The 16,545-nt window shown below is 37.6% G+C and overlaps 1 protein-coding gene across 7 annotated transcripts in view; it reads right to left on the reverse strand.

Annotated features, from left to right (window-relative positions):
• The window catches only part of Slco1a4 (solute carrier organic anion transporter family, member 1a4), a 50,847-nt gene that overhangs the window by 9,974 nt on the left and 24,328 nt on the right, over positions 1-16,545 (reverse strand). For 5 of the 7 annotated variants that reach the window (NM_001355577.1, NM_030687.2, XM_011241584.2 and 2 more), the window contains 6 exons: positions 15,293-15,439; positions 10,831-10,929; positions 9,568-9,789; positions 4,029-4,193; positions 2,307-2,502; positions 38-203 (listed from right to left, as the gene is read on the reverse strand). In NM_001355577.1, the coding sequence (NP_001342506.1) occupies positions 38-203; positions 2,307-2,502; positions 4,029-4,193; positions 9,568-9,789; positions 10,831-10,929; positions 15,293-15,439 (995 nt within the window). Of the gene's footprint in view, positions 1-37; positions 204-2,109; positions 2,165-2,306; positions 2,503-4,028; positions 4,194-9,567; positions 9,790-10,830; positions 10,930-15,292; positions 15,440-16,545 lie in introns of all 7 variants that reach the window. The other 2 variants (XR_003956207.1, XR_003956206.1) reach the window with 2 other exon arrangements.

Genomic DNA, 16,545 nt, shown 5'->3' on the forward strand with positions numbered 1-16,545 from the left:
CACAAAACATCAGCTCAAACACTGAAAGGATGTTTACCATGTTGGTTCCAGTTCCAACAGACTTCTCACAGCCCGCGAGGCAAGCTGACATGTATGATAGACCATTGTCTCCACACACTGGGTCCCATGTGTTCGTTAAGCAGCTACACTTTGTGTTGCAGTCAGCAAGGACATTATTCTCCACATATAGAGGGTGCTGAACTCTGAAATGATTTGAAATGTTACAAATACTTAAAAAATCCTGCCCAAACACTTTAATTTTTCTCATCTCAGCATTTGCATGTGTGTACATGTACATGCACACACACACACACACACACACACACACACACACACACACACACACACACACTCAGACACAGAGAGAGAGAGAGATAGAGGGACCAAGAGACAGAGACAGAGAGAAAAAATATCATCACATTTCATCTTCTCCCCCAGCACAGAAACAAAAATCATCAATAAATCAACATGTGTTCTCTATACTATGTTTTAGGCACAAAAGGTATCTGCTCCAGTGTTTGCATGACTGCTTTTAAAAATTACTTCCAAAGCAAACATTAAATGTCTATCCTATGAGAAAATAAAGTGCTATTAGAGCTAAATTGAAGAGGACTAATCTCTCATTGATCTGCAAGATGGGAAATAATGAAAAAGGGCTAGCTTGAACAAAACCTGTAATTTTCATCTATAAGATAGATGCTGTATTTAGCTCCCAAAACAGACTCATTTTAATACCCAAGATGTTCTTTTGAAAAAGGGTCCAGCAGTGACTAATATTTAAACAGGAAATGTGGGAGTCTAGATGCTGAATTTTAATCCTGTTCTGCAAACACAGTGTGGAGACGGCATGACTAGAAATGGACTCAGTATGTACAACTCTACTCTGGTTTTGAAGCAATTTTCTTTAAACACACTAATGCCCCCTGAGTTTCAATTTCTGTATCTCCAAAGTGAATGGAAATATCCCTGTTTTAAAGGAGATACCAATCCAAACCAGATGTACATGTATATGTATATGTGTATGTGTAAGTGTATATGTACATATATATCAGATATAGATATGTATGTATATATCAGATATACATATATTTATGTATTTCCTCATGATTTTATATTAGAAATTATTCTAACCTTACAATTCTTAAGAATTTTGAAGGCAATTTTACTCTTTACTTATAATTCAATTTAGTTTTAATCTCTTTTTTGTCTCTGTGTCTCTGTTTCTGTTTCTCTGTCTCTATCTCTCTATCTCTGTCTCTTTCTGCTCTTTCTGGTGTGTGTGTGTGTGTGTGTGTGTGTGTGTGTGTGTGTGTGTGTGTGTGTGTGTGTGTGTGTGTACAAGCACATTATATAGCACTGTGAATATGGATGTCAGAAGATAGTCTTCTACCTTGTTGGAGACAGAGTCCCCTGTTGTTCACTGCCACGAATTATAGACTAGTAGGCACATGAACTTTCAGGTTGTCCTGCCTGTTCCATGCAGCTCACTGTAGGAGCAGTGGGATTACAGATACCTTACCATTTCAACCTTTACATGGGTTCTAAGGATCTAAGCTCAGGCCCTCCTGCATGCTCACAAAGCCCTTGACTACTGGGTCATCTCCCTAGCTCTTTGAAATTAACCTACAAGTGAATACTTTACTTCATTTTAACTGAATGGTTGATTATATATATATATATATATATATATATATATATACATATATACATATATATATATATAATATATATGTGTGTGTGTGTGTGTGTGTGTGTGTTCTAAAATAATTTTTAAATGTCCAATGGTAATATAGAATATGACCAGGCAACCCTTGAAACTCAAAATCTGAGACTGCAGAGCACATGAGATCTAACTATACCAGTGCCAAGTGAAAATATATACATTAACTGACTTACAATGACTTACATTCAATTATGCTAAATTTGAGACTACAGTAGAAACTGATGAAGGCTTGCTGACTTGTTTAGTTAACTTTTAATGCTATCTGTTTATGGGAGTATAAAATACATGGATAATTGAGGATACAAAGCTCTATGTTATTTTCCTTACTTACTCTTTAAAACAGACTAGGATATCACCATTGAATGCCTATTGAATAAAAAACTTACTCACTGGTAGTCCTCAGATATCTTTAATAAGCTTACTTCTGCAGGCTTCTATAGGCTTGATGGGTGGAAGGAAATGCAAGAAAACCATGGATTACTGCTATTAAGTCACAATAAGATGATCTAGTTATATTCAATCCATGAAGAAAATTTACAAGGAATTGTGAAAATATTATAATCTTCATTAGAAAACAACATACCCTTCATAAGAGGTGGTTAATCCAGCAACTGGGAAATTGTCACAGGTCATTATATAGCTAACAAAAGACAGAAGGTACTCAGTCAGGGATAGCCAGAATCCTATGTATGCAGCTTTCTTGACAGTAATCTTGAACTTCTTCATAATCAAACCACCAATTAAATATCCGAGGCATATTGGAGGTAACATGTAAAGACCTAAAATTGCAAGTAAAATAGCACTGATAAAAGAGAACAGATAAAAATATATTATGAATGTATCTAATACATTTTACTTAAGAACTTATTTAGCTCTAATATACAATGATCTACCCCATATTTACTCACATGTTACATAAAAGGAGGTTTTCATGTGTGTATCATGTCACTTTTAAAATAGTACTAGTGTTTATTAATCATGAATAGCAGGTGATAAATATAAACATTGCATACACATTCACTCACAAACATACATTCATTTATGGCATTAGATGTTTCATGTATTTGTTTTGACTTTGTATATTGGAAACGTCACTCAGCTCTGAGTGATTTTGAGTTTTCTGCTGACCTTTTGAGTTTGGTTGCTCCTGTTACCTGCTTATCAAGTTCAAAACATTTTGTGCATTGTTTATGTTGTCCAGTATTTTTTCTCCCTGTCTCTCTTTTGCTATATGAAAATCAAAGATAAATGAAAAACAGAAAGAAAAAGAAAGGGGAAGAGAAAGTCATGTGTAGGGCAGATTCACACAATACCAGTACCAGGCTTAGAATTTAACCATCCTTTGCAGATCCACAATGCTGCATTTAATTTTGTATACCTTGTGGTGAGGACTGAGATTTGGACTTTCAGAGAGGCCTAGATAATGTGGATGGTGGCTGACTGTGATCCTCAGTTTTAAAGAGTAAATTAGGATCCTTGGGTTCAGTGGACTAACAAGAAAAGCAGAGTGAGTGTGGTTGCACAGACTCATCAGACCAAAGGGTCTGAGCCACTGAATTGGGAGTGATGTGGAGAGCAAGACCTAGAACTGAAGCCTGGATGTAAAATGTGGGAGTAAGATACAGAATCCCATTGAGTTAAGTATTCCCCTTTGAATTAACATATTGATGTCTGAAAAGTGACTGATAGAAGCTTTCGCCAAGATGTCCATAAATATGCTGATATTTTATTCTGATTTAAAAGAAAGATCAAAAATGCATATTTATGGCTACATTCTTTCCCTATTCTTTCTTGATTTCCCTGGATACTGGAAAATTTCCCTGGAGAAGAAATTTATAAAAAAATCCAAACAGATTTCATATCATTGTTGTCTCCTTGTGGTATTTTCTTACTCTTTATCATGCACTTGAGGATAGATACTGTTTATCATGTCTGTGGTGGTTTGAATATGCTTGGCCCATATGAAGTGGCACATATTAGGAAGTGTGGTCTTGTTGGAGTAGGAGTGGCCTTGTTGGATATAGTACATCATGGTGGGTGTGGGATTTGAACCTCTGTCCAGAGGGGAATGGCTGCAGTCAGATCAACATGCTCAGCACCTTCTCAAACATCATGTCTACTGGGATGCTGCCATGTTTCCTGCCATGATGAAAATGAACTAAGGGTCTGCAATTGTAAGCAGGTCCAATTAAATGTTTACCTTTTAAGAGTTGCTTAGGTCATGGAGTCTCTTCACAGCAGTAAACCTAAGACAATGACCTTGTGGGAAGAAGGATGCTATTAAAGAAATAACGAAATTACATACCCATGAGGAAGACTATCTCAGCAGTGGATTTTCCATATTGCTGTTCCAGATACTTAGGCATGAAGGTAAATGAATTGATAAAGGCATTGACCTGGATCACACTTATAAGGATGAAAATCATGTAAATCGGATTGCAGGAGAGGCTCTTCATGAACAGAAAGAAATCTGAAACAAGAGAGTGTTGAGTTATCAAGCTAATTTAGCCTAGTACTTTGTATCCAGTGTTCTCCTAAAATCTCATGGATTCTGTGCTGTGACAAAACTGCATTTGATCAATCTTAATCCCTATTGGGATAAACATCCTTTAAGTCACATCTGGAAGTTAGTGAAACAATGGGCTATAAAAGAACTAGATCATAATTGCGCTATCAAACAAAACTATATGGAGATGTGATTGTTTCTGTTGCCACTCTCTTTCATCCCTTTTTCTGTTACTTCCTTCTATTAATAGCCTGTATTCTCTAGAGTTGACTAGTCTGTTCTTTGGAATCTGCCTGAGACTCAATTTAATGAAGTTTTAGTTCAGAATATAGTACTCTCAGTACTTTATGCAAGAATGTATAAACTAACAGCTTAGGAAGTTTCCAGAAATTATACAGCAGCCAAGACAGCAGCAGCATCCCTCCAGAACTTCATGGTAGTTCATGAATTAGAAGCATCATCAGCACCTCACAGAACCTTCCTTCAAACTGACTATATACTTGATCACAAAGCAAGCCTCAACAGATGCAAGAAAATCAAAATAAACCATTGCATATTATCAGAACACCATTGTTAATTCTGGGCATTAACAAAAATAGAAACAACAGAAAGCCCACAAACTCATGGTAACTGAACAACTCTATATTCAATGACCACTGGGTCAAGGAAGAAATAAAGAAATAAATTAGAGGCTTTATAGAATTCAATGAAAATGAAGGCACAACATACACAGACTTATGGGACACAATAAAAGCAGTGCTAAGGGAAAAGTTTGTAACACTAAGTGATTTCATAAAGAAATTGGAGAGCTTTCATACTAGCAAATAGATAGCACACCCAAAAGTTGTAAGCTATAAAGAAGCAAACACACATAAGAAGATTAAACAGCAATAAATAAACAAACTTAAGGCCGAAATCAATAAAATAGAAATAAAGAAAATAGTTCAAAGATTCATCAAAACCAAGAGCTGATCCCTTGAGAAAATCAACATTTTGAGATAAACCCTTAGCCAAACTGACTAAGAGGCAGAGAGACAATATCTAAATGAATAAAATCAGAAATGAAAACGGGACATAGAGACACCAAGGAAATCCAAGGAATTATTAAGTCTTACTTAAGATTATACTCACAAAATTGGAAAATACATAAAGCACATGTTTTTTTTTTTGATAGATTCCATTTACCAAGCTATTTAAACAGTCCCATGTCCTCTAAGAAAATTGAAAGAGCCATTAGCAGTCCCCCAACCAAAAAAACCCCAGGGCCAGATGATTTTAGCACAGAATTCTACTGGACAATACAAGAATTTCAGGAGTTATCACTATTCCTTATTTCAAGCTGTATCACAGAGAATTAGTAGTAAAATCTACATGATATTGGTATAGAAACAGGCTGATCAATGAAATCAAAACAAACATCCAGAAATGAACCCAAACACCAGTGGACACTTGATACTTAACAAAGAAGCCAAAAACATAAAATTCAGGGAAAAGACAAAATAAAAGAAAGCATCTTCAAGAAATGGCGTTGTCTTGACTGGATGTCTGTACGTAGAAAAATGCAAATAGATCCATATTTATCACATTGTACAAAACTAAGGTCTAAGGACATCAAAGGCATCAATGTAAAAGTAGAGAAACCAAATCTAATGGAACAGAAAAACGGGAATAAGCCTTGAAGGCATTTGTAAAGGAGACAACTTCCTGACCAGAACACCAATAGCTTAGCCAATAAGATCAACAATTAATAAATGGGACCTCCTGAAACTGAAATGATTCTGTAAGGCAAAGACACAATCCATAGGAGAAAATGGCAACTTAGAGATTGGAAAGAGATCTTCACCAACCCTACATCCTACAGAGGGCTAATATCCAAATTATGTAAAGAATTCAAGAAATTAGATACCAATAAACCACACAATTTAATTAAATATGGGGTATAGAGTTAAACCAATAATTCTCAACAGAGAAATCTTGAATGGCTGGCCAAGAAGCACTTCACATCACAAGTCATAAGAGAAATACAAATTAATGTGTAAAATTCCACCTTACAACCATCAGACTGGTTAAGATTGAAAACTCAAGCAACAGTGCTGGAGGGATTGATGGAGCAGAGGTGAAGAGCACTAACTGCTCTTCCAGAGGTCCCGAGGTCAATTTCCAGCAACCACAACTGGCTCACAACCATGTATAATGGGATCTGATGACCATTTCTGGTGTGTTTGAAGACATTGACAGTGTTCTCATATACATTAAATGTGTGTGTGTGTGTGTGTGTGTGTGTGTGTGTGTGTGTGTGTGTGTGTGTGTGTGTGTGTATAAAACACCTCAAGCAACAGCACAAGCTGGAGAGGATGTAGAGCAAGGGGAACAATGCTAACTTGTGCAACCACTCTGGAAATCAATCGTGGTCTTACCTGAAGACCCAGCTATATCACTCCTGACCATATACTCAAAAGATTCCCCTCCATACCACAAGGATACTTTCTTCATTATGTTCATAGCCAGAAACTAGAATGAACCTTGATGTCTCTCAACAAAAGAAAGGATAAAGAAAATGTGGTTCATTTATGCAATAGAATACTGCTCAGCTATTAGAAACAAGAACATCATAAACTTTGCAGACAAATGGATGGAACTAGAAGATATTCTGAGTGAAGTAATCCATAATCAAAGGACATGCATGATACGTACTCGATTATAAGTGGATACTAGCCATAAAGTACAGGATATCCCCAATACTCTGAGTCCTCAGACTCAGAGAAGCTAATAATAAGGGGTGTCCAAGAGAAGAAACTTGACTCTCACTCAGAGGGAAAATTAAATTGTCATTGAAGGGGTATGGAGGGAGGGAATTGGATGGGAAAGGAAAATCTGAAGGGGGATAGAGTGAGGAAGATCAGGTATAGGAAGAGCTGGGGAGAGGGGACAAGGAGAGTGAACTGAAAGAGGTAGAAGTTGGGGAAGGGACATACCTCAAGGACTTGCCAGAAACCTAGGTTGGAGAAGACTCCAGAAAGGCTATGACACTGACTCCACCTGAGAATCCTAGAAGGTGGGAATATGGATCCTGCAGTGGTCACATCCTGTAGCCAGGCAGGACTCCCACTGGAGGAATAAGAACACAAGCCCACCCATGAAACCTGTGATCCAAAATTTGTCCCACCTACAAGAAGTGCAGGGACAAAGATAGAGCAGAGATTTAAGGCATGGCCAGGAAATGACTTGTCCAACTTGAGAACCATCCTGTGGGCAAGCATCAATCCCTGACACTATTAATGATACTCTGAAAAGGTCCACACAGCAACTGACTGAAGCACCTGCAGAAACCTACAGCTAAATATTAGACTGAGCTCAGAAAGTCTTGTAGAAAAGATGGGGGAAGATTGAAGGACCTGAGGTGGTAGGGACTCCACAAAAAGGACCAACAGATTCAACTAATGTTGACCCTTGGCAGGCTTCCAGAGACTAAATTAGATAAAAACCAAAACATACAACCAAAGAACATATAAGGGCCAGACGTAGGCTATATGCACAAATGTAGCAGATGTACAGTTTGGTCTTCATGAGCATTGCCAACAACTGGAATGGGGTCTTAAACAAATTCTGTTGCCTGCCTATGGATCCTGTACCCTTAACTGGGTTGTTTTCTCCCCTCAATGGTAGAGGATATATGTTTAGTCCCCCAGTGACATGAGATGCCTCCCAATTCTCAGAAGTGAAAGGGATAGGGACAAGGAACATGTGAGGGACCTTTGATTGGGATGTGAAGTGAATAAACATATTTATTAATGAAAAAAGAATCACTAATGATATTTTAAACATCTCAACATGACGATCACACTGTATGGAATGCTGACTCAGTTGGTGTATAGCAACCACTTTCCAAGTGACTTAGCCAAAACTGTTCCCTGTTTAAGAAGTGAGAGTCAAATGTGTTGCCTGCCTCTAGGAAATGGATTAGATCTCACTGGAGATAATTTGATTGAAGTCCACAGTTGACAGTCTCTTTCCTGTTCATGCCTTCATGTCTCTGTCTTGATTTTCTAATTTTACACTATCCTTCATAAATTGCCTAGAATTTCATTGAGAGAAAAGTATCAAGGGGACACCATTTTGAAGCAGAGGAAGAGCAGTTTAATGAGAATAAATGGACTCTGATGGCAAAATCCATCCTTATGAGTGAGATGGTTGCAGTCAGTATTCCTGGGAGGACATCCCTGTCCTCTTAAATGAGTCTCCAAGTTTCACAGTTATTTTCTCTATGTCTTATTCTCTGCTAAGTTCTTTTCTACTTTTGAAATTTAGATGGATCTGGCAGACCACAAGGTTTCACAAAGAACAGTCAGTATTTGCCCTTTCTGGAGAATCTTTAACATGGCTATCATCCTAAGAACATTCAAACCTCTGCATTGACACCAAGTGTCACTGGCTCCTCAGCCCTGATGTTTAAGGCTGACATGTGACCGACTATTCAGTGCCAAACAATGTTGGAGGTTATAAGTAATAGAAGAAATAGCAATATCATCAATAAGATGCTCACCAAAGTAGTCTGTGCCAGAACCAAACAGAAGCCCAGGAAAACAATACACTCTTACTCTCATTTGATAGGAAAAGCACTAGCCCTTCCCATCTTCCAACTATATACTTTCAGAAATCCAGAGCCCAAAGCATGTCCCTTATACATGAACTCGGATCTCTTGAGAACACTGCGAAGGTCTCAACACACACAGCTATGACATAAAGTTAAGTTTTAAGAACGCACACTGTTGAACACTCCACTGTCCCATAGTAGTTTCTCACAGAAGCATCTCTACTCTGCATTGTTGCTTAGTAACATGCCTGCTTGCTGTAAAACAGTCTGTTCTGAGGAAACAGTTGCCCTGTAGACTATCACTACCTTCAAATAGGATTATGTCACCTATCATGTTTTCTCTTTCAGCTTTGACTTCAAGGATGCTCATAGCTAAACATTTTCCTTATCAAACAAGTTTTCCTTTACCACTATCTGTAGCTGGGATTTCTTCTTACTCCTGTTTTCTTTTTTCTTAACTTAGTCTAATATTTTCTGCACTATAAGATTTTCAAAACAGATGGTAAAATACATTTTCTCATTGACTATTCAGACTGACTTGAATTTTTATAAGTCTAATATAAAACAATTCATGTAAGTCAGGTTCCATATATTGTTAGTTGTTTCCAAGTGATGACTGTGGAAGACATTCAACACAATGAATGGTGATGATTAGTCAAAAACTATCCTAACTCAGCACAAGTGACAAGTGCCCACTGACCACAGACCCATTTAAACCAAACAGTTTAAAGTTTCCATGTTTGCCTTTAGTGATTCCTCGGTTTTCCTCCTTGATTTTTTCTCTGTGCTTCTCCTCTTTGGCATTTTCAGTTCCATCTCCATTATCCTGTAATCCTTCCTTTAGGAGTGTTTTTGGAAAGAAGAAAAAGGGGATGCTGGTCAGGATATTCACTCCTGCACAGACCAAAAAGCCAATCCACCAAGCACCGACCCAGCGTGTATCAGTGGGAGTTATGGTCAGGTCATCTGTAAAGAATTATAGATGTTGCATTAAGTTGCATTATTCTTTCCTGTGTAGACTGTAGAAAACTATTATTCATCATAATTCCATCTAAGAATAAACTTTGTATATAATTTGTAATCAATTCACAGTTTGTTCCTGTTATTGACTGGGACTTGACCTTGAGATCTTCTTCCTATACTTTTTAAATTCTGGATTTCTAGCCTCTGCCACTCCACTGTGATAATTCATACCTCTAGATAAAGTGTATGAGTTTGATCAATTGGGTGAAATTAAAATCAAGTAGGAAGAAAAGGATCTAAGGTGCTTCGTAGCATAATAGTTAAAACTACATTTCAAAAAGAGAGAAATCAGATTTGAGACTAAGGAATTAACTTTAACCTGGCATACTCATTTCTCAAAACAGCACAGTGAGTGAGGATGGGCGCTGGAGAGCCAGTTCGGTTTCCAAGTGTTATTGTTGCTCTTGCAGAAGTCCTGAGTTCTATTCCCAGAACATACATGGAAATTAACCACCACCTGAAACTCTCATTTCAGGAGATAATATACCTTCTACCTTCTCTGAAACAAGCAGGCACACACATACACATAAACACACATAAACACACACACACACAAACAGTTAATAAAATAAAATACATGTTCTCCAATTATTTTTATGGCTTGTGTATTCATTAAGAAAATTCATTTTATCAAGCAGTATATGGTGATATATTTTAGCAGCATGTGAACCTGTCATATGAAACATTTGTAAATTGGTGCTTACCACATAACAGAAAGATCTGTTTCTTTATCCACTGTGACAGCCTCATTGAGAAAAACCTTTATGGGTAATTCTTTGAAATCAAACATGTGGCTGAAACATTGAAGAATGGTGGATTTGGAATCAGAAGATGACATTTTATCTTTTCCTCTGCTCCCTTAGGTCTATCATCTTTAAGGTGATAATTTACCCAACAGGATCAAAGGAGGCAGTGGTATAGCCTTTCTGAGCATTCTCCCACACTCTAGGACTGGGCTTGTATAAATAAAATGCATTGTGTTACCTGTATTCACAGACCCAGTGTCTACATAAATGTTTGCACAGGAAGATCCCAACAGAAGTCCAATCAAAGGGCCAATGGTCATTCCTGTTTCTAAAATCCCTGGAAGTAAACAAAGATAGGAAGTGACACAAATACACAAAGAATTTGTTTTAAAAAATAAAAGGCTTGAGATTGGATTATTTTTAATCTTAGATTTCTTTTCCTTACTTTGCAGAGATGGGTATCAAATGTAGCAGGCTAGGAAAAAACTTTATTGCTGAGTTACACACCTCACTACCTCACATTTGCTTTTTACATATTCAGTGTATATCTATGTTACCTGTACATAAATGTTCATATATATATATATATATATTATCTGTACATGTGTTAGCTTTCTATAAATATTGAGAAAGAAGCTCTTATGGCTTTAAAATGGGATGTTTCCCAGAACCTCAATTTGCAGATTTTTTTTTTCTGGAGGTGGGGGCATCACTGGAATCTGATGCATTGCTTCTTATACAGGGAATGGTGGTGGGTCTTCAGGTCATCTGGAGTAAAGCTATAACAGCTTCCTGATTCTGTGTTATTTCTCATTCACAAAATGAATGGTTTGACTCTCTCACCATAATGAGGTGCCTCATGACAGGACACCAGTGACATAGACCAAAACTTCTAGAGACATGAGCCAAATGAAAAGTTTCCTCTTCATAGACCATTTGTAAGGGGATGCTGGAGGAGTGGGGCAGGAGAGGTTGGGTGGGTGGGGGAGCATCCTCATAGAGGCAAAGGGGAGGGAGGAGAAGGAGGTTTTGGGATGGGAGGCCTGTGGAGGCGTAACTGGAAAGTGGGCTATCATTTGAGATGTAAGTGAATGGAATGATTAATAAAAAATAAATAAATAAACCATTTAAGGGATTTAAGTGAATGAAAGTTTATTGACACAGAATTCTCATTACTTAAAACCACCTTTCAAATTCTTTTCTACACTAAGGTAACTGCAAGGCTATACTGTCACAGGTAGTCCCATCAAAGCAATGACCCTTTGATGCTTCCATAGCCAGGTTTTCAGAGTGTCTCTGTGATGGCTAGCTTTCATTATCAACTTGACACAATACAGAACTACCTGGGAGGAAGGTCTTAATAAAGCATTGCCTACATAGTGTTTACCTCTGGACAGGGCAATAGGAGATTATCTTAATTAAGTTAATATGGGAAGACCCAGTCCACTGTGGGTAGCACCATTCCCCAAGGAGGTTCTGAACTTTATAAAGAGTGAAGAAACAGTTGAGCACAACCATGTAAGCAAAGACATAAAATGCATACATTCACTCTCTCTGCTCTTGTGGGTGTGTCCAGCAGTCTCAAGCTCCTGCTGCTGTGATTTCCCTGTTGTGATAGAATTCTAAGCCAAATTTACCTCTTTTCTCTCAATGAAATCTCTTATCCCCAAAGTTGCACTCACAGAGAGAGTAATGGAACTAACACTGTTTCTAAAGTAGTGCTTGTTGTAATGAACTTCTTGTACTGCGGCTTCATCAAAGTTCTATTCTTGAAACTTCCTTCCACAGAAGGAATGTGTCCTCATAACAGCACTTCACTTTGATGTTGTCCTGGTCACAGTTCTTATCTTGGTCCTTTCCAACCACACCTGGGTTCTTTGAAACCAACTCTAGCACCTCCCCACGTATCTGCAGTTCAGAATCTCTCCTACCCACAGAACATCCAGATATGAACAACATCAACTTCCTTCTCTTCACTTTAGATCCTATCTTTTCCTCCATCTCTGTGTCTCTATGGGTTAGTATTTCTCTGTGTGCCTGACTTCCCAATACCAACCTTTCTATCTGCCTTGTTCTCTCAAACACTTCCTTCTGTTTGATGACCGCTGTGCAAAGATTCCTACAAGATCTCCAACCTTAATTGAGTTCTTTCCTGTTCTACGTTGTCTGCCTGTTATTCTGCTCAAATGCTTCCTGTTTATAAGAGTCTCTCTTGGTACCACAAGTGATTTCCATATGGATCACTTTCTCCCCTATTGTCCTTTTTATTGATTATTTGGGAGTTTTACATAATAAACCTTGATAACATTCACTTCTTAGTCTTCTCAGATCCATCTCCCTCTCACGACCTCCCCCAAATGGGGGAAAAAAGAAAATACTAAATCCAACCTATTTACTCACTGGAGCATGGCTAAACTCCCAGTGGTAAGCACTTTAAATAAAAGAGTCCTTCTCCACCCACACCACTGCTATTAGCCATCAGTTCTGAATAGCTGCACTTCAGAATTCCTATCACAATTTTTAAGAGTTCTTCTCACTGGATTTCAGTCTAGACTGATTCTTTTCCTGAAGTGGAGAGGATAGTGATAGGTGTCAGAGGTTTCAAAGCATCTTCCTACCAGACCTGATTTTTTTTTTAGTTGTTCTGCAGATACTGCAGTCTCTGGAGATTGCAGACACCTTATTGCAGCATAGCACTTTGGCTTGTGCTTGGATTCCAATATAGAGACTCATTCATGGAGGTTACAGGGCTGACACTGAAGTGGAGAGAGAGCATGTGCTTGCTGGTAGTATCTCTCATCCGTTTACTGAGTCCCTCCTAACCACTTTGTGCTGGCTACCATAGCCAGGGATTTCTGGGAAGACTTGCCTTGAAAGCCTCTAGTCTGCTTCAGGTGCTGTGTATGCCTCAGCCATCTTGACTCATGTACACTTTTGACTTTTAGTCTTTTAACTTACTTGATATTGTTGGCCAACTCTTCTTCTGTCTGCTTCCTCCTGAAACCTTCACCAAACTGTGTATTTATTGATTTCTCTGTTCCCATGGATACTCCTTGTTGAAGTTTCCTCCTCTCACTCCATACACTAAGCAGAAAATTCTCCAAGTATTTGGATCTAGGAATTCTCAGTATATATGTGTGTTCCCAAGACAACCTGATCTCTTCTTGTTTAACTTATTGTCTACATCGATAACTTTCAGTTTTCATATTTGGCTTCAATATCTCTTCAGTTACAGAGCCATACACAAAACTATATTTCTAATTTGTGTTCTATAGTTATTTTATTATATATACATATATAATATTTATGTATTATATAGCTATTATATAGGAAATTTAGATATTTATGTACTAAACATAAGATATACAAATTATATTATGGTATATATATATATATAGAGAGAGAGAGTCTCTGTGGTTTTGAAAATAGAAAAGTGCTTGTATTTTATTATTTAGATGTCTGTGGGGGCAGAATGACTAGATTAACAATAGAAAATTTTATTGTCAAATTAATAAGCCTCTAAAATGTGACAAAAAGTTATTTTTAACTTAATTCATCTTGATTAACACTAGTCCTATTTCTGTCATCTCTTAAACTCTTTATTTTCGAAGTGATGTATCTATATTAATTAAAAACCCTGTATACAAAGGTCTGGGTTTATAATCAAGTACAGATGGATTTACTTAAGAACATAAGCAAATTATTCATAGTAAACTCAAATCATCTAGCAGACAACATAAGGAAGTGGACAGTAAATTGGCTCTTGCCTGAGAGATGCGGAGAGTTTTTTAAGAGATAATTTAAAAGAATACAGCCAAAAGAATAAACAGGGATATTTAATAAAACAATGAAGGAACATGTTTAGGCTGAGGAGTTATAAGAAGTAAACTGTATCATTAACATCACAGAAGACCGGAGTGTAGAGCCTGGAGTAGTAAAAACAGAGCAGCTGATAAGTAAGAAGACAGTTGCTATGGTGAACATGATAGACAAAAAATGATTAAAACAGTGTTTGGCAAGGCTTACTCTGCAAGAGAACAGGACAAGAGAAAACACAGCAGGATGGCTCAGCAGGTAAAGACACTTGTCCACCAAACCTGAACCCAAAACAAAAGTTCAATCCCGGGGGTTAACTCCTAAAAGAAAGGCCAGTTTCTGACTACCACACTGGCATGTACGCACCCAACACACACACACACACACACACACACACACACACACACACACACACACACACACACACAGTCATGCATGCGTGCATGCAGGCACACACAGAAAGAGAGACTAAAAAGAAAACTATATTTTAAAATACTACAGACAAAATGGCCAATGATTAAATTGAAATAACTTATAGATGAAGACCTAAAGGCAGTCAAAATTGAAAAAAAAATATACAATTGAATCAAGAACATTTTCCAGGAAATATTGGAAAATCTGTTAAAAGTTTAGGGACAGTGTGGTGGCATCAGAGGACTGTAAGGTCAGCAGATCTGAGGCTCTCCATCAGTAAGAAGCAGAGGTGTGCAAGCCATGTCTAGAGCTACTGGTCAATCCCCCATTGAACAATCTCTTAATCTACAGAGGCATAGCTCTCTACCCACCCTCTGGAAACTACAAATGATCTGAATCAACAGCCAATTTTCACACTCCAAGAAGTTGCTTTCCTAAAAACAATATTAAGAATTCATTTTCAAACTTACCAATATATAAAGGAGAGTTTTCAGATTTTGCAAAATCTTCTATGTAGGAAATACCCAAGGGCATGATGGGAGTTTCACCCATTCCACGTATAATGTTTCCTACCAGTACATATATCCACATTAATGATTTCATTTCTTTCACACACTCTGCATTAAAGCAAGAGAAAACTGTATGAGTATTTGACAGTAAAAAGTTATTGAAAGCAACTGGAAAGTGTTACAAAAAATTCAAAAGTTTCTGTAAGCCTTTATTAAGTCATCAGCTCATGATAGCCATTTAAAGTCTTACGTTGTTGCTATGCTGGCTCTGAGTCAGTGAGTCACCTCTCCTGTGTACTCTGAAAGAATACTCAGCTTTGGAGTACAAGTGCTATACCGGAGCCAATTTCCACTTGGTTGAGAGAGATGAGACAACACATTGATAGTGAGAATATATACCATAGAAACAAACAAACACTAAAAACTAGGACTTTCCCTCACTACAGGGACTCAATTTTACATCAATCAGAGGACCCAGTTAGTTAATAGGTGTGTTGCCTCATTCAATTCCTCTACACCTTTGAGGAAGGGAAAACAAGCATGCATGTGTCTCTGTCTGTGAAAATTCATGCTGTATTTACACAATACAGACAGAAGTTTGGTGGAAGTTTGAATTCTCTACAGCTTAAATTACTTTTTAGAAACTAAAATTTTAAGTGAATACTAAATGTATACTTTTTCTGTAAATGTTATCATTCATCATCAATAAACTACTCCAACAGTTGCTGTATCAGGAAATCAATTGAGTATCAAAAACTAGGCCAAAGGGAACTGAACGGCAAAGGGGAGAATCGTTGAAGGTTTACATGCAGCTCCCAAGTTTATTCTAAGCTAAATGAACTTCCACTCCAGAGGCAAACTATGACATCGAGTTTTTAGGGAACTGCTGAAGGATGTACCATCTTCTGTGGACTGGACAGGTGCTGCCTATATATGTCCAAGCACAACTAGGCCATGAGGTATAATTGTTATTAATTCCTAGTTCAGTAAAATCAATTCACATATCTAGGAATTCAGATTCTTATCTTTAAGAAAGATGATTTTTGTCTAGAGACCACTGTGCGATGCTCAACCCTCTTCTACGGCAAGAGTCGGACACTAGAAGAATCAAGTACTTTTGGGGGTCTCTGCACATAGGGAGATGTTAATTTTCACTGCAATGCAAGGAGAACATAGGGAAGATTTTCCAGTCAGTTCAGGAGGCAAGAATGAAG

Source organism: Mus musculus, chromosome 6, assembly GCF_000001635.26.
Source record: "Mus musculus strain C57BL/6J chromosome 6, GRCm38.p6 C57BL/6J".
Taxonomy (NCBI): domain Eukaryota; kingdom Metazoa; phylum Chordata; class Mammalia; order Rodentia; family Muridae; genus Mus; species Mus musculus.